Here is a 19,756-nt window from a genome sequence, read left to right as displayed (position 1 = left end):
ACAAGAAAAGTCTGCAAACACCGGCCACGAAACGATGTCTTTACAATACCACGTTGGTAATAAAGCATCATTTGTTCGACCACAACTTCTGGGGTAGCTAGCTTTAGCTTGGTACCTAGCTAGCACCAATATAACCAGCCTGAAAACAATGACCAGTAGAAACTACAGTAATTTTCATTATTCTTAGCAAAGATTTAGGAATCCTTGTGAGTAAGTATTAGCTAGATAGACACTTGTTGTTCGCCTATTGAAATTGAACTTCAGTTTATGAAAATAAATAGCTAGTCAGCAACTTAACCCTGTTGCCCAAAGCTAGCATTATAAGCAGCCAGCTAGCTTCATCTGGCTAGTGAGGCTCAATGTACCAGCTTATGTGTTGTGAAAATAGCCACAATAAGGATTAGGCACAATAGTGGAATTTGAAGGTTTGCCTTCAAAATAAAAGTACCTCTTTGAAAGTGATGCAAAAGGTTACAATTAGTGGAATCATGACATTTTTAGACTAGATAATGTTAAAGAAGGTTGAAGGTTAAACAAGGTATTAGTCTACTCGGTGACACCGACAGAACACAACTGTGAAGAGTTTACGTAAATATAACGTTGTGCGCCGCCCTATGGGACTCCCAATCACAGCCGGATGTGATACAGCCTGGATTCAAACCAGGGACTGTAGTGATGCCTCTTGCACAGAGATGCAGTGCCTTAGAGTGCTGCATCCATGTGTGTGTGTTAACTATTTAACTGTCCTAGAATGCTTAAAAGGCCACTAAAATGCTTCATATCGGTTATCGGTATCGTTTTTTTGGCAAGGAAAGTATTGGATATCGGTATCGGCCAAAAATGTCATATCGGTGCATCACTAGTACCGAGCACTGTTCATGTGAACCCTGAAGCCAGCGGCAGGTAGGGAGAGTGGGAGAGTAGTGGAGAGGGAGACTGCTAGACAGAGGCAGAGAGAGAATGTAAGGCAGGGGAAGTATATACAGACTACTTTATACAGTAGGTCCCTCCCCCGATTTTAAATTCCCTCAGAAGCTCTGTGACATCATTAACCTACAGTAAAACAGCCCTGTGAGAGGAACGGGTGGTTTAATGACTCCAGCATGTTTCAATTGGTTACCTTGGATACCCTCGGTTTCCTACGCACACTGACCAGCCTTTGCCAAAACACACATCGAGGCTGTGAGAGAAATGGGAAACTGATACCTATAACTCAACAACCAGAAACTCACCACTGAGGTGTGGTTTAGCCCCTCTTTCACCAACTGAGACCATTTCCACAAACCATAACCTAAGTTCTAGATTGGGTGTACCCAGTATTGGTATAGGCTGATGAGAACTTCCTACCAGGTTCCTCTAGACTGTTCCACTTCAACAGTCCCCTCCCCTCTCGAAACACCTGTATGTTGAATGTTGAGCTGAGTATATGAGGCAGGTATAGATGGGTTAACGAGCTCCTAGCTCCCAAAGAGAGCACATTGTGTTTAGCAACATTACAGGGGCAGGCACCTCCTGGCACCTCCCTCCTGCTCTCGTTAAACTTTTATTTAAGAGGAGGGAGGGAAAAAACACAGATCCCCCATGGGGCACACACAAACACACAAACCCAATCCTTGATACAATTTATTTCTATATTATTGAAATTCCTCTTCTGTTAATTGCTGCTGTGGTGCTTGGAGCACGTGCTGCTATTTGCATTTCTGGGCCCTGTTAAGCAGTGTTAAGCTGCAACATTATGTAGCTATGGCAGCGTTGCTGTCGGCAACACAGAAATCAGCATCGCAGCGAATAGCGCGAGGGTAAAGATCAAATGAGTCACTCTCGACGACATCACAAACAGCAAGCGTGAATTTACACGACAAGATCATGTACCCATGGGGTGCTTTTTCTAAATGAGAGCTTCTATTTTTCCAAGGAATGGCACCTCCACACAAAGCAAACAGGGTGCAAGGGACCTCAGGGCACACACCCAGACCCCCCTATCAGACAAAGAACCTACCACAGCCTGTTCATAAGACCCCAAACACACACACAACTGTGCTCCTGTCTACCCAGGGGAGGGCCTTTCATTAACAAAGAGACTGCAGGTAAGGCAGCCTCAGTCTAGAGCCTTGTCCTTCTGTTAGCACACTGCAGAGTACGGTGCTATAGTGTTAGACACAGACAGAAAGACAGGCTGGAGAGAGATAAATGGCTGCTATATTATGCAGATCGGATAATGAACAATCTAACAGTAAGTGTGTGAGCTATATGAGAGAGCGCTGCAGACCGAACCAGAGAGAGAGCGCAGCAGAGAGAGAGATTGATGGAGAGAAAGAGAGCACTGGAGAGAGAGTGGTAGAGGGGGAGAGAGAGCAAGTGGTCTCACCTGGGCCCAGCTTCACTGCAGCCGTCTGCAGGAGAGGTAGACACAGAATACCTAATGTGTGTGGAGTTGCTCCCCTGGCCAGGAGAGGAGGGCCGCACAGCCCTGCTGCTGGCCCCCGGCCATTCTGTCTGATTGTCTTTTACACTTAAGGGATCAAATCCTGCTCTCCCCCTCTCCCACTGGAAGCCATTAGCAGCCCCCCCATTTGCAGATGTGTGTGTGTTGTACAGAGCATGTGTGAGTGTATGAATGTCAATGCATCCGATAGTGTGTGTGAGTATACAGGCCTGTGTGCGTATGTGTGTACCAGAGTATGTGTATGCGTGGTTCTTTTAGAACAAAACTGCGCGCAACACCTTGGGAGCCTACCCGACAGGAAGCAGGAGTTTGTTGTGGCCCAGAGCAGAGCCCTGCTAGAGCCTCCGTCAGATCCCTTCATTAACATGGACGCTCACTGGATTCACAGGCCCACCACCCAGGCCCTGCACCACCTTACCACAGCACGTACCCACCACACTACACAGCATCGCAACAAGCAGCTATGGCGCAGTTCACACACAATCAGGCCTCTTGTCCACAGAGCTACACACACACACACACACACACACACACACACACACACACACACACACACACACACACACACACACACACACACACACACACACACACACACACACACACACACACCATGTGTAATCCCCATCCCATTGTACCTGAATGATGGCGGTTTCATCTCCACACAAAAGGTGGAGCTCCATCACTATAAATGTGTAAAACAGACAGAGAGAAAAAGAGAGTGCCTCCCTCCTCATCCTCATAAGACAGAAACATGAAAGTTCTCTCTGTTCTCTTTTAAAAGCATTTGGGTGTTCACTTCACTTCAACTCACATACCAGGTCAGACTGGTAGAATGCAAGCTGAACAAACCCAAGACAGACAGAACACTAACATCTAAGGGCTGCCTGACTATTTCGTGTGGCTGATTACTGTCCTTTTTTACTAATGGTGCACTTGTGTCTTCTCAAACATAATGGTCCTGTATGACTGGTCCTCACCCCCGGCACTGAGCTATAGATATAGTTTTTCCATAGACATGGCAGAGGGAAAGACGGCAGGGCTTGGGTTTCAAGATAATTAATAAAAGATAAAAGCCTGGCTTGTTCTGCATGGCTTAATGGATTTTAATAGCTGGGAGAATGATGTGGACATGCACAGTGCAGTCTGCATCTGATGGACCAAACTTCCCTAGGGAGCAAGCAATGCTACTGACTGTACACATCTGCTCACACACACAGCCCTGCTCACCTGATCTGACACACACACACACACACACACACACACACACACACACACACACACACACACACACACACACACACACACACACACAGCCCTGCCCACCTGATCTGACACACACAGCCCTGCTCACCTTATCTGAAACACACACACACACATACATATACACACACACACACACACACAGCTCTGCTCACCTAATCTGACACACACACACACACACAGACAGCCCTGCTCACCTGATCTGACACACACACACAGCCCTGCTCAACTGACCTGACCTGACACACACACACATACACACACACACACACACACACACACACACACACACACACACACACACACACACACACACACACACACACAGCCCTGCTCACCTGATCTGACACACACACACACACAGTGCTGCTTAACTGAACACACACACACACACAAATGCTCTCCCATTCTCCTACACATTCACTCATGAAACACTTATTCACTCTGCCTGTCTCACCCTCTCTCATCCTGTAACATACATACACAGTTGGGGATTAGGGCTTGGTGCTAGACTGTGTTCACTCTTGCGGCTCACTGCATCGTGCGGAGACACACAAACACACACAACTGGAATAAAAGAGGATTCCTCTGCCAGTGAAGAGAGCTGAACATCATTGTAGTCTTGACTAGAAGGACAGCAGCCACTGGCACGTTGCGATTTCCACAGGGAAAGACTAAACCAACTCACCACTAACAGAAAGACAACAATGACGAAGTCATAACTGAGAAAACATGCCATTCAAAACTAATATTTACAGAGCTAATGTCATTAATCAAAGTGATGGGAGAGTAGAGGGCAGCCCATGGCTGTATGTGGTTCTGTGTATCTCAGTTGGTAGAGCATGCACTTGAAACGCCAGGGTTGTGGGTTCGATTCCCACGGGGGAACAATATGAAGATGTACATACTACTGTATAAGACTGTCTGCTGAATGACTAAAATGTAAATGTATGCAGCAGCCTTTGGCTTAGTTTATTATTCAACCATTTGTTTTAGCTAGCATGCGTACAAGTTGAAAAAGCCATACATGTACACGAGTAAAATCATGGCGGATAACACAATAAAGTATGGGACTTATTTCCATTATGGTCCTCTTGAGACAAGATGGCTAGGCAAGATCCAACATGGTTGAACACAGTATGACAGCTTCACCAGAATGCATGCAGGGCCACATTGTCAGCCCTACCTTCTCCTTGTTCCCCAAACCCCCATCAAATGGGCACAATGGCAGGGATGCCAATTCCCAGGGTGCTCCCCTGCGCAAGGGCGGGCTGAGAGAGGATCTCTCATTGGCTGGCTGTAGTGTCCCTCTGGTCTGTGGGGCACTGTGTCACCACTGACCAAGCATGATGCCAATCTGCAGCCCAAGCCGTCCGGAGCTCTAACTTCAATGGCCTGTCCTCCGAGCCACCGCCATGGGACAGGGACAGAAGCTGATTAACCAAATTCTTTTATCAGTACTGAAACTGCTCTACAGCCCTAAAAACACAAACCATCACCACTGGCCAAAAAAACACAAATGGGTAAAGGGGGAAAACAGCAGAGAGCTTAGATAGCACAGAGAAAGAACACAAATCCTGACGGGGCCCACAGCTCTGTCTCTCTCACAGAGGACATTGCAACTCCAAAATCCTGCTGAGCCGTCCAGCTGCTACCCCCCTACCCCCCACTAGCCCCCCCTCTCGTACCCCTACACCCCCTCTCTACAGGAGCAAGGGTTTATGGGTCTAGAGGCTGGAGAATGCCAGAGAACTAAAGGACAAGCAAGAATGGAAAGAGCTGTAGAGAGAGAGGAAGCGAGGATAGAGGTGGAAGAGCTGAGGATGGAAGTGTGGGTGGATGGCTACTAGCAGCGGTTGTGGGGTTTTAGGTTCTGTTTCCTCAGGCAGGTCTTGGCTGATGCCCTGGGGAGAACCTGGCTAGTTGGAGCCAAGCAGAGCTCTGTGAAGAGCAGGCCGTCTCCCTGGCTTGATCACTCACTCACTTTCTCTCTCTTGCCTGGAGCACGCAAGCAGCAGCACCCACGCCAAGACTCCGCCTTAGGCCCAGCTCTACAACTAGAGGAGCACTGGCAGAACCAACCCCAGACACAAATCGCCAGGTACAGGCCTATGCCTTTTCTTCTCAGAGAGAGTCAATGGTGGAGCAGAATGCCTACTACACTCCTCCACAAAGCAGAGTTCCACAGCAGGACAGGATCCACCTGGCTGGTCTCTCAGCGGAGCTGAGCGGTGTCAGGTGTGGAAGGCTCTGATCACTCTGTTCACTGGTTCAAACAGAGACAAACACACAAGTGCACTAAACACGCTCTGTTAGTACAGGGTCTGAAACCACGGTCACGTGAGAGCTGGGATACTGGTGACTCAGTGGAAGGGAGAAAAGGGCCAAAGGGAAATAGAAGACGGTTTCCTATAGATAGGCCCATTCTGTTGTTTCCACTCACAGGATAGGTCCCGTGTATTTATTTTCACACACACACACATTCCCTTTGTACACATGTCACACTCCTGGCTATGCTGTGACGTGTTTCTCGCTCTTCTCGCCAGCAGGCGTTTCCTGAGGAAAGCCCTGGTTGCAGTGTCAACTCTCCCCCTTCCTTTTGATTCTGTACCCTCTGCGCCTGCCTGCACCATCTTTGTCTCAGGCAGCTAAGGAATCCACACACTCCTCCTTAGATACAGCGCCAAGAGCTTATCAGCCGACAACAAATCCACCTCTCAACACCAAGAGAGCCACACTCAACTTCATATTTACACACACACACACACACACACACACACACACACACACACACACACACACACACACACAGGCACCCTGACATGCACTCACACAAACACGTCTCCGTCATGTTAGGGAGCAGGCAACGGAGAAGATTAAAGGGCCTCTCAATCTTCAAATGTGTTTATTTTCTCAACTGTCAGAGCAGAGGGCGAAATGGTTTCAATATACCTCCAGCATGTACATAAAACACCAGAGAGAGAGGAAGAGAGAATGAAGGAGGGAGGGAGAAGGGGGTAGAAAGAAGGAATAGGAAAACGTGTGAAGACAAAAGCAGACATGATTAAATCACAAGGGCTGCCTCCCGCTGTCATTGAATGTGACACGGGTTCACAACAGAACCCACTGGGGGAGCGACGAAGTATTCACGTTCCAAATGCTACACTATGATGCAGTTAGAAGGGGATGGGACAAAGAAAGAGAGAATTCTGTCCCTGCACCCCCACTAGCTCCCCATCCAAAAAGGCAGCATTTGACTGGTGACCTAGGAGGAGGAGGAGGAGGAGAAGGAGGAAGGCCTCTCTGGATTAGAGACCCTCATGAGACCCTCCAGGAATAGATGTGCTGCACAGAGTTACACCAACACCAAACAATACTGTACCCTACTGCTCAGCTGCATCTACAGACATAGAGACAGACGACACTCATAAAGACATGCACAGAGACAGGGAGAGACATATGCACATATGTAGAGGGAAACAGACACACAGAGACACACAGACATGCAGAGACATACATACATGCAGAGAAACACAGACATGCAGAGAAACACAGACATGCAAAGAGACAGACACACGTACTTAGGGAGATACACACATTCACCGACCCCGAGATGCATACACACACACAGAAACACACAATGACAATGGCATCAGACTCACAGAGGACCCGGGGCTGCTTGGGGGAGAGAGGCAGAATGGGGACCCTTAATTGCCTTATCCTGTAGTACAGGCTGGGGAGTGCTTTTTGACTTGAGATTCCAATTTCACGCTAAGGCATTATTTAGTTTGATACAGACTTGATTAGGCATTACAGCAGGCCCCTTTCTGGAAGAGCTTTGTGGCGCTCATATCACTGGAGGACAGATTAACTCTGCAGTCACGCTCCTTCTGAGACCCGTCGCCTCACACTCCTCACACAGCCTGCTGCCGGTCTGCATGCTTGGTGTGGCATGGGAAGGTTCCTCTTATCCCAAAACACAAACACATTCAACGTTCACCAACACCAGTCTCCTCAATCACTGCCACTAAGTATAGCCAGATAGCCCATGCATAGAAAGGGAAAGGCTTACAGGTGAAGTTGAGGTAAAGGTGCATGAAACTATGCAAAACCCTAATAACTACCAACTACTATTCTTCAGTAGCATTCTCTCAACCAGCTTCACGAGGTAGTCACCTGGAATGCATTTCAATTAACAGGTGTGCCTTATTAAAAGTACATTTGTGGAATTTCTTTTCTCCTTAATGCATTTGAGCCAATCAGTTGTGTTGTGACAAGGGGAGGTATACAGAAGACAGCCCTATTTGGTAAAAGACCAAGTCCATATTATGGCAAGAACAGCACAAATAAGCAAAGAGAAACGGCAGGCCATCATTACTTTAAGACATGAAGGTCAGTCAAAACGGAACATTTCTGCCAAAAAAAACATCAAGCGCTATGATGAAAATGGCTCTCATGAGGACTGCCACAGGAAAGCAAGACCCAGTATTACCTATGCTGCAAGGAATAAGTTAACTGCACCTCAGATTGCAGCCCAAATAAATGCTTCACAGAGTTCAAGTAACAGACACATCTCAACATCAACTGTTCAGAGGAGACTGTGTGAATCAGGCCTTCATGGTCAAATTGCTGCAAAGAAACCACTACTAAAGGACACCAATAAGAAGAAGAGACTTGCTTGGGCCAAGAAACACTCGCAATGGACATTAGACAGGTCGAAATCTGTCCTTTGGTCTGATGAGTCCAAATTTGAGATTTTTGGAGAGTAGGTGAACGGATGATCTCCACATGTGGGGTTCTCACCGTGAAGCATGGAGGAGGAGTTGTGATGGTGTGGCAGAGCTTTGCTGGTGACACTGTCTGTGATTTATTTAGAATTTAAGGCACACTTAACCAGCATGGCTACCATAGCATTCTGCAGGGATATGCCATCCTATCTGGTTTGCAATAAGTGGGACTATCATTTGTTTGTAAAAGGACAATGACCCAAAACACACCTCCGGGCTGTGTAAAGGGCTATTTGACCAAAAGGAGAGTGATGGAGTGCTACATCAGATGACTTGGCCTCCACAATCACCCGACAATTGAGATGGATTGGGAGGAGTTGGACAGCAGAGTGAAGGAAAAGTAGCCAACAAGTGCACAGCATATGTGGGAACTCCTTCAAGAATGTTGGAAAAGCATTCCAGGTGAAGCTGGTTGAGAGAATGCCAAGAGTGTGCAAAGCTGTCATCAAGGCAAAGGGTGGCTACTTTAAAGAACCTCAAACATAAAATATATTTTGATTTGTTTAACACTTTTTTCGTTACTACATGATTCCAGATGTGTTATTTCATAGTTCTGATGTCTTCACTATTAGTCTACAATGTAGAAAATAGTTTTAAAAAATAAAGAAAAACCCTTGAATGAGTAGGTGTGTCCAAACTTTAGACTGGTACAGTATGTTTTGGGAAGAGGGGAGGATGGTCCCTGGACTGCCCATCAACACGGCTGGACCCGCAGGCTGAGACAGGCCTAGACTCTACATTTTTAAAGCAAAGATCCATCAACCAACACACAGGGCCCACAGTCCACAGCCCAGTCCTCTCACTCGGCTATCTCCTAGTCTCTTTCTGCAGACTCTCACTCCATCTCTTAGCCCCTGTTTGATGGTGACATTAAGCATTTATTAGGGGAAAGAAAAACAAGCAAGAAAAAACAGATTTTAGAATGTCCTCCTCTTTTGACTCCTTCCTTCACACACCTTTGTGTAGTCTGAGTGATGGACTCAAAAGCCTCTGAGACACTGACAATACAAAGACAGCCCCAGAGTGGCACATTCTCAGATAGATGGTTCCAGTGCACAGTGCTAAACAGCCATCTCTTCATAGATGCCGCATGGTTGGCTCAATCAACATTAGACTACAACTAAACTTGCCCTCTTAAACACAAACATCTCTAGCTCTCCCCTGGATACCTCTCTCAGACACATCTGCACCCCATTCTCCCACCCACTTCTTATCCTTAACTGACCTGCCGTCACTCATGGCCTTGGAGATAGAATAACAAAGAGCTGTGACTCGGAGCTGTGAGCAGCGGCCTCATCCTCATCTTCACACATAAACATATGGACTCAAGCCCTCCCTGTTTCCGGCCATCAACACATCCATTCACACACGCCCACTATGTTTCGAGACCGTCATTTAGATCATTTAATTTGACTTTCAATATTTCTCATGTAACATTACTGTTAGAAAATGTGTGAGAAAGGAGGGTGACATTGTGGGGGAGGGAAAGAGAGAGAGTGAACCTTTCCACCATCGCTCTCTTTCTCTCATGGGAACACCATCTGTAAGTAGCTCACCATTCAACAATGCATGTGTGTTAAGTGAGAATGCACCATAGACAAGACTGTAATAGGGAAATGAAAACATATCAGATGTAAATGTAATTTACAAATTGAGAGCAACTTGTGAAATCAAGAGCGACTCGTTTCTTTCCCGCTCCTCACCCTGCTGTTTGCAAGGTGAATTCTTCTGGGCTCTGTAAGGGGTTCTCGCCTTCCGACAGAGGAACTGAATGAAAAGAAATAAGAAAAACACGAGTCCTTGACTAACATCAAGGACTAGGCATTCACAGAGGCCAGCATGAAGGAGGGCCATACAATAAGGGATAATTCTGTCTGAGCTTAAAAGTTTTATGTGGTGCGAGGTTTCAAGTGGGGATGAAGAGAAGCTGTATCACAGCACTATACTGCAAAACACAGAGAAAGAAGGTTCTTACTGTGATTAATGAGAAGCTGTATCACAGCACTATACTGCAAAACACAGAGAAAGAAGGTTCTTACTGTGATTAATGAGAAGCTGTATCACAGCACTATACTGCAAAACACAGAGGAAGAAGGTTCTTACTGTGATTAATGAGAAGCTGTATCACAGCACTATACTGCAAAACACAGAGAAAGAAGGTTCTTACTGTGATTAATGAGAAGCTGTATCACAGCACTATACTGCAAAACACAGAGAAAGAAGGTTCTTACTGTGATTAATGAGAAGCTGTATCACAGCACTATACTGCAAAACACAGAGCAGCGCTTTTCTCAAAACACAAATCTCATTTGTAAATTCTATTAAAGCTCAAAAGACAAAGAAACCTCGTTCAACAGCCTTTTAATCATGACTTCAGGTTATACAATAACAAAGTCCATGGTATGGTGGAAGCAAACATTGTCATGCTGGGGGATGCAAGCAGGTAGAATTGTCTTAAATGTCCAAGCAGCAGGACCAAGATATATTTTGGACCACTGAAAAACATTGAAAAGACTAGACTATGAAATGCTGTTCTGTTTTGTCTTCTTCCTAAATGTACTTTATGTTCAATGATTCAAAGAGCTACTTAACAACCCAACACAGCTAATATATACACACAGCCAAAGGCACTCAATCCATTGGAGTAATTTCTGTATGTTTTTAACTCAATGTGTTTTTCAGGGGAAAGTTTTCAGGCACAGTGGAATCAATAGGTTGAGCCGAAGGAAGCTATTGGAGGATTTTTCCTGGTGCGTGCGTGGGCACAGTCAGTCTCCCATCTCCGACCCAGGACTGTTCCAGATACCTGCCCCTGCAGCTATTTGAGACCCAAACTAGCCCTGGAAGACGCCCTGGAACCAGTCCGGATTCAGACAGGATGGAGGAGCAAGGGCCTGGCCAGCAGGAGGCCTAGCTCCCCCTGGCCAGAGTTCAAGGCAGGCTGCAGGGGTCAACACAGGACCAAAGCTCTTCATTAGACTTCAGCATCAGGCCTCCTACTCTCCTCCCCCCTCCCCAACAACCACCCTTTAATCATCAGAGCTGGGACGAGGAGCCTTCCGAGGGGGAGGCTGCCCAATAAATATATGCATCAGCCAGGTGTGGTGAAGGTGCTTAATTGCCCCCTTTGCTTATGTTTAATGTACAGCCTACGGAGACACCGTGGGGTCGAGGATCAGCTGCCTAGAGAAAGCAGCATGAACACAGCCTCACTGACATCAGGGAGGGCCAAGGAGAGCAACCTGGTCTCAGAGCATTTCATGTTATTCTGTACGTAAATCCGAGAAACGCCATTTAGTATGATATGCTACATTTTGTATGGTTACATAAGACAGATTGTTAATTAAGACAAAAACTAAAGGTTGGGATGGATGTGTGCACGTATAACGTAAACATCTAGCAACCCAAAGGTTGCGAGTTCGAATCTAATCCCGCACAACTTTATCGTTTTAGCTAATTAGCAACTTTTCAACTCCTTACTACTTTTTAGCTACTGCCCAACTACTTAGCATGTTAAATAACCCTTCACCTCACCCTAACCTTAACCCTTTTAACTAATCGTTCCGCTAACCATAAACTTAACCCTAACTCCTAGCCTAGCTAACATTAGTGAGCTAGCTAACGTTAGCCACCTAGCTAGAATTTGTAACATATATGTTTTTGCAAATTCGTAACATATTGTACGTTTTGCAAATTTGGAACATATGATATGAATTGTAATTCGTAACATATCATACGAAATGTGTGATGGACATCCACAAATGAAAACATACCATACTAAATGGAGTATCTCGGATTTACTTGCAGAATTATACAACATGCTCTGAGACCAGACTGAGGAAAGAGGAGAGGAGAGCAGCGGGGAAGCAAGGTGAGGAAGATGGGAATGGATGAAAGGAGGAGGAGACAAAATAGGAAGAAAAACTGAACATGAAGACCTCTGCCTACACTGTTGGATCAGACAAACAGCAGTTTTCTGCTAGTGCTGATCTGGCTCTTGCAGCTACCCTCCAGAAGGTTCATGGTTTTGGCCTTCTCTCTCTCTGAGGTCAGAGCAGAGCTGGGTCACAGCCCTCTCTACACATTGGAGACACTGCACTGACATTTACACACAAAACCCATTACTACACTCACATACTCACTGGCTCACAAAGGGCTGCGCTTGACATATCCCATTTACGAAGCCTGCACCGTGCTCATGCGTTTAGGCTGGTTAACTCTGGGTGTCTGCCACAGATCAGCCTGGTTCAACATCAAACAACAGGTGGGCCATTCCAAATGTCCTCAGGTTAACATTGCACAATAAAGAACAGCTCACTACATTAAGCAAAATATGAAATCATATTTAATCTCACATTTGGCTTATAGGGTAGAGAGAGAATTGGCCGTTGTGATGCCCTGGTCCTGTACACACAATTTGCACAGGAAGGAGAAGATTTGAAAAAAATCTTTCTGAACGCATTGTTCCAACACATTTTAATCCGCCCACTGCAGCAGCACAATCAGAGTTTCAGAGCGAGGGAACTCAGAGAGGACAGACTCCACAGGGAGGTACTGGTGGGGGAGCTGTGGTTGGCAGGCCAGGAGTAGAGGGGGTCGGGGGGAGCAGAGGAGCAGGAACCAACCACACAAACAGAATTAATAACAGAAGTCACCCTGGCGTTGCTGGCTCTTTAGAAAGGAAGCACAGAGCGGAGAGGGTCCTGAGCCGGCGGCGGTTCCGGCCCAGTAAGTCCAGAGTGCTGATAAACCCTGATGCTAAGCCGGTACAATGGCACAGCCTACGACTGAGCCCGTCCATTAAGACAGATCCTTCCATACACACTAGCAGGCAGGCTGCTGATAAGGAATTGTCATTGGCAGACACACTGGCCACAAGGGAGCTCACCCTAACTGGGCACGCGCACATCTCCACACCAGTAGGGTCTGCTGTAGAGCAAGACTACACTACATTACAGGAAGGAAGGAAGGATAATAAGCGATTGATTCTCAAGCAAAGTTTATTGTAAATATTGGACCACTATAAGCAGGTTAATTCAATTTCCTATATCTAGGACTCTTATAAGTAGAGTGCACTGTACCTTTAAAAATATCCCCTTTCTCCTCTTGAAAAAGTGCAAAATGCATATAATATTGGGCAAACTAATAGGCTCTATAAAAAAAAAAGACTACCGCTGTGGCTGAACAATGACCAATTACTTGTTTTGTCATATCAAAATACAAAGTACTAGACAAAATTGCTGTCCCTGCTGTGCAGTCAATGAACATTTTACAAAGGCTTAGGAAAATCTATTTTGAGGTTCACCTACCAATAACACAGGTCAACAGTCTTCTATACTTACAAATTGCAACAATTCATGGTAAAAGACATTACATGCCTGCTGCCAGTTAACAGAACACACAATGATAATATCATCATGTGAAAGTGACAGACAAGACTATGTATTATTCCCTGTCTTACACATAGACACACACGCACGTGCGCACACACACACACAGAATAAAGACAGGGGAGCAGGCTCTCGACACTCAATCAGTCCTGTGGTAATTCACGTCACTGTTTTAGAACAGCCTGTTGACCAATGAAACTTTTGGCTATGCTGCCAAAAGCCTAGGTGACAATAAAAGAGCAATTGAATGTTGAAAACATATGGTCTCAGGACGGCAGAGAGAAGGTAAAGGGATGTCAGGGATAGGCTTCATGCACATATACTTTAAAAAATTTAAAAAACTACATCAATCCAAAACAAAATATACAGCAGTAATACTTGCAATAAGATGCTAACCCGTGTATTATTAACACTGTAATTATAATGAATACAAATATTAACACACATGCAACAATTTCAAAGATTTTACTGAGAGACTTCATATGAGGAAATCAGTCAATTTAAATAAATTACTTAGGCCCTAATCTATGGATGTCACATGACTGGGAATACAGACATGCATCTGTTGGTCACAGATCAAGGTAGGGGCGTGAATCAGAAAACCAGTCAGTATCTGACGTGACTACCATTTGCCTCATGCAGCGCGACACATCTCTTTCGCATAGAGTTGATCAGGCTGTTGATCGTGACTTGAGGAATGTTGTCCCAGTTCTCTTCAATGGCTGTGTGAAGTAGCTGAATATTGGCGGGAACTGGAACACGCTGTCGTACACGTTGATCCAGAGCATCCCATATATGCTCAATGGGTGACATGTCTGGTGAGTATGCAAGCCATGGAAGAACTGGGACATTTTTAGCTTCAAGGAATTGTGAACAGTTCCTTGCGACATGGGGCCGTGCATTATCATGCTGAAACGTGAGGTGATGACGGTATATGAATGGCACGACAATGGGCCTCAGGATCTCAACATGGTGTCTCTGTGCATTCAAATTGCCATTGATAAAATGCAATAGTGTTCGTTATCCGTAGCTTATGCCTGTCCATACCATAACCCCAACACCATGGGGCACTCTGTCAACAATGTTGATATCAGCAAACTGCTCGACCACACAACGCTATACACATGGTCTGCGGTGGTGAGGCCGGTTGGACATGCTACCAAATTCTCTAAAACGACAATCGAGGCAACTTATGGTATAGAAATTAACATTACATTTTCCAGCAACAGTTGTGGTGGACATTCCAACGGTCAGCATGCCAATTGCACACTCCCTCAAAACTTTGAGACATCTGTGGCATTGTGTTGTGTGACAATGCCACACAAGGTGCATCTGTGTAATGATCATGCTGTTTAATCATCTTCTTGATATGCCACACCTGTCAGGTCAATGGATAATCTTGGCAAAGGAGAAATGCTCACTAACAGGGATGTAAACAAATTTGTGCACAAAGTTTGAGAGAAATAAGGTTTTTGTGCGTATGGAACTTTTTCTCCCTAATTTTGATCTTGTCTCATTGCTGCAACTCCCCAACGGGATCGTGATGTAAAGTTTGAGTCATGAGTCCTCCAAAACATGACCCGCCAAACCGACAAGGAGTCGCTAGAGCGCGATGAGCCATGTAAAGCCCCCCCGGCCAAACCCACCCCTAACCCGGATGACGCTGGGCCAATTGTGCACCACCCTATGGGACTCCAGATCACTGTTGGTTGTGATACAGCCCGGGATCAAACCCTGGTCTGTAGTGACGCCTCTAGCACTGGGATGCAGTGCCTTAGACTGCTGTGCCACTTGTGAGGACCTGGAACATTTCTGGGATGTTTTATTTCAGCTCATGAAACATGGGACCAACACTTTACATGTTGCGTTTATATTTTTAGTCTGTATATTTGAGTACCAACATCGTTGTTACATTGTGGTCAATTGCTTTTTAATTGCATAGTAATGGACTTTAGCTTTTTGCTATTACAAACTATGCAATAAAATAAGTCATTTTTCTTCTTGCATAATTATAAACTCTCAACTATTGCTATGCAATTTAATTGCGATTACTGAAGTGCACTGTCACATGTTAATACAATGTTGTTACTTAGGTCATTTAACTGTTACTACAAAGGTGTACAAGTAATTTAACAATCTAACCATAATGTAGATTGAGACATAACTCAACTGCAACATTTAAGTACTATTATGTCAACATAAAATGGGCACACACAATAATATCTAAACTACCGAATCCAGGGGAGACAGCCATTAAAGTCTTGGCCAGGTGAAGCTATCAATGGATTAAGATTTGTTTTAAATTTCACTGCAACTTAGAAAAATGTTGAATTGATAGCTTGTGAAAAAAGAGTAGTACTGGTGGAATTTGATGTGGAATGAGGTGGAAAAGCACAAGGGAGGCGGAGTGTAAATGATGCCTTTAGCCTTGGATCCCTACTCTCTCAGCTAGTCCTAGACAAGCCTTGTTCCAGCATCTCTTTCTCCCACACCACAGGTTAAAGGTCCAATTTGATTTGATTGACTGTAAACAACATTGTGGAAAATAAATAAGTGCTCTCTCCCTCCCTTCCTGTCATCTGCACTCATTCCCGCTTAATGTCCTGTAAATGAAGAGGATTTATTAATGTGTAATTATCACTACATAATGCATGAAATACTCATGGGGATGGGGGAGATATGAAACAGAAATGCCCCGGCCAGGCACTCTACGCAAAGACACACATTAAAAAGGGATTAATGGGGATAAATAATATTTTGATAAGAAGCGCTCACTCCCCTCTTTCCTCCATCCCTTCCCATTAGTAAAAGAGCCAATCATAGATATTGTCACAATCTTAATTAGCCATCTACAATTAGGATAGAAAACCACTGATAATAACAAGGATTGGTGGTTTCCACAATCCTTTTTTCATCTTGGACGTCTGACTGTCTGTGTGTAGCAAACTAGGAATAAATATTATTCTCAATGTGTTGTTTCTGCTTTGGCATCGACAGGCACTCTTTGGAGTTGAGTGAGCGAGCAGGTGAGGGACAACGGGACATGAAAAACACGAATAATCCCCGGTGAATGCCTTGAACCACTCTGCTGCTCACTCATAATTTGAGAACATGCCAGGCCGTGGGAAAGGTGTTGTGGGGTGATAGCAACAGAACACATCTTAGTTACACATAGAGCTGCTGTGCATCACTGACTAAGCAAAAGCTTTGTTTATTCAAAGCCACAAGCTGAAGCTGCTCAACACACTTAGGATACAAAACAGTACAAAGACTAGCCTTCTTTACCCTGCAGGGAAATTAGGATTACTTTCAGACGTTGAATATGTACTTGTAATCATTGTACTTCATAAATTTAAGAAATTGTTAAAATAATCAAGTGATCTCTTTCCCCACATTCAGCTTACATTATCTTTTTTTCATGCTTTGAAACAGTGGATCCTTAGTACATACAGATTATAAAGTGACCCGTATTTTCTAGTAAAAGTTAATTTGGGCATTTGGCTCATTTTGCCTCTGGCTGCGTTTACACAGGCATCCTGAGAGGTCATGACATCAAGCTCTGGTGACTCAGAACCAGACCAGCCATTGTGGTCATCAACACAGCTTCAACTTGCCATTAGTCTTGGTGAACCAGTCACTACATTTACAGAGTGCATGCATTAAAACATATAATCATTTAAACAATGTAGGCCTTATAATCCTTCCACCATAACCGTTGCATATTGTTGCCATCAATTAGATAGAACAAAATGACTAATTGGGGGAGGGGTAACCTAATAATTCTGGACCACATGGCCACCCCATTGCCCATCTGGTTTCCATAGGCTGTGTTTACACAGACAGCTCAATTCGGATATTTTGCCAATAATTGACCATTTAGATCAGATCTTTTGTCAATGTTGGGCAAAAAAAATCATATGTGGGATGCCTGTGTAAACGCAGCCAGAGGCAAAATGAGCCAAATGCCCAAATTAACTTTTACTAGAAAATACGGGTCACCAAGAAAATGGTCTATCAACTAAAACACAAACCAATGTGCCCATGCATTTATCACGGTGATGGGAAAACAACATGTGCAAGATGTGGGCATGCATGGGCAGCAAACTGGTCACGTGGCACGGGTGACAATAATTACGCACACATCAACAATACTGGTGAGCAGTAGCTAATGAAACAAACACGTTGTAGTCTAGTCGGGTATTGAATGTGGTCCCATTTTACAATCGATTAAGTAATTAGCTGACCAGGGAACGCCTGAGTGACTATTGTAACAGTACAGAGAGTAGTCTATGATAGACCAGGTACATTTTCTATGATTTATTTTACTTTAAGTTGCTCAGGCTTTGTTTGGCAAAATATATATAATAAAGACAACATTTAAAACTATATTTAAATCTTTGAATTTCACAGTATTCGGCAAATGATGCCATGAAATATTATTATTGGTTATGCGTCTACTCGTGAGTATGTCTCCAGTCTCTCCATAAAATAAAATGTCAAAACACTTACCTTTTACGGAACGCGGTTTAGCCTGTTTTCGTCTAGACATCTCTGGGCTGGTAGTATTTTCTTCTCGTGTAGATCTCTAATGCTTTGCGAATACAGTCATACAGATGGATACTTTAGCTGGCGTTTTTCACTTCTTTGCCTGTTGCAATGCGGCAACTTCCGACTCTGATAGTAGCCTATAATCCAGTTTAAATGAGGTAGGTACAATTAAGAGCTGTGGAGAGGCGCATTGCCCGGATACTCCAGCAATTTAACTTCTTCAGCTGGACTCAACCTGTAGAATTGACGGAACAACTTGTCTTTCTCTCTGGGTCCGTAGCCACAGTATGTATCTTTTGTTCCTTTTATGTTCGTTGGCGACAGCGCGACTTTATCCGTAGAGTTTCAAGAGACAGCCAAAGCCAAATGACAGGCGTGCGATGCGGTAACACCTGATCGGCAGTTAGAAAGGTGCCAGCCACTACGTCCAAATAATGTGATTACCTGACTACACAATTCTAGATTTCTGTTCAAACAAGCTTTACATTTTTTATTTTTCCTCCTGTGCTTCTTGAGGTTGTTCTCGGAACTAAGTCGTTCTCCCTGATCTTGCGAACACCGAACCTCCCTCCTCCGTCCGTCCGTTATTTTTCAGAAGGTGACATGGGCAATGCAACCTTACCCAGCATTTTCTCCATTGGGGATTTGTTCAAATATCTCCCTTTGTAATTTCATTCATATACCCAGTGAAATGTTTGCGGTCGCTAGCCTCTTTCTCCCCTTTTCTTTGTCCTGACTCTGGTCTTCCCTCCGCCTCCCGATCCGACTACTGGCGGGGCTGCAGCGCAGACACACATAATAAAGCCAGGCTTGGCTGGAAATGTAGCTGTGTCCCAGCAGGAGGATGTGAGAGTAGGGTCCCGGCGGGGGAGCGCTCTGATCCCGCTGGGAGCACTGCACAGCCTGGGTTGAGCAGACAGAGCGAGCCAACAGCACCAAACCATGGTCAGCCATGGAAACTGCAGCTTAACTTTGAGCACAGATTGGGGGAAAAACACGGAGTTTAGAGGAACTCTGAAGAGCGCATGAAAAATACGGACTGGATTTGGTTTTAGTCCATTAAATCTTAAATGTTTGCATGTGATGTTGAAATGCGTTTTCTAAAAGTAGCTGGTCGAGAAACGCATCCGTTTATTTCCATGCATAATTTCGATATTTATTATAAATTAATAATATTGGCAATTATTGGCTATTATTTTGCCGTGCTTAACAGTGCATAATGGCTTTTTAACGCACCTTAATACAAAGTCTGTCATTTCATTATTCAGAATTATTTTAAATGTGAAATAATGCGGTGTATTTCTGTGTTGTTTTTTCAAGGG

General features: G+C 44.7%; 1 protein-coding gene across 1 annotated transcript in view; it reads right to left on the bottom strand.

The window, feature by feature from the left end:
• LOC112252320 (zinc finger protein 423) overlaps positions 1-19,386 on the bottom strand; it is a 163,772-nt gene extending 144,386 nt beyond the window's left edge. Inside the window, exon 1 of the mRNA XM_024423440.2 lies at positions 18,396-19,386. Within this exon, the coding sequence (XP_024279208.1) occupies positions 18,396-18,435 (40 nt within the window). The 5' untranslated portion in view covers positions 18,436-19,386. The remainder of the gene's footprint in view (positions 1-18,395) is intronic.
• Positions 19,387-19,756: the final 370 nt, after the last annotated feature.

The sequence above is a fragment of the Oncorhynchus tshawytscha genome, linkage group LG06 (assembly GCF_018296145.1).
Source record: "Oncorhynchus tshawytscha isolate Ot180627B linkage group LG06, Otsh_v2.0, whole genome shotgun sequence".
Classification (NCBI taxonomy): domain Eukaryota; kingdom Metazoa; phylum Chordata; class Actinopteri; order Salmoniformes; family Salmonidae; genus Oncorhynchus; species Oncorhynchus tshawytscha.
Note: the sequence above shows the minus strand (reverse complement) of the source record. Positions and strands in the feature narration are given on the sequence as shown.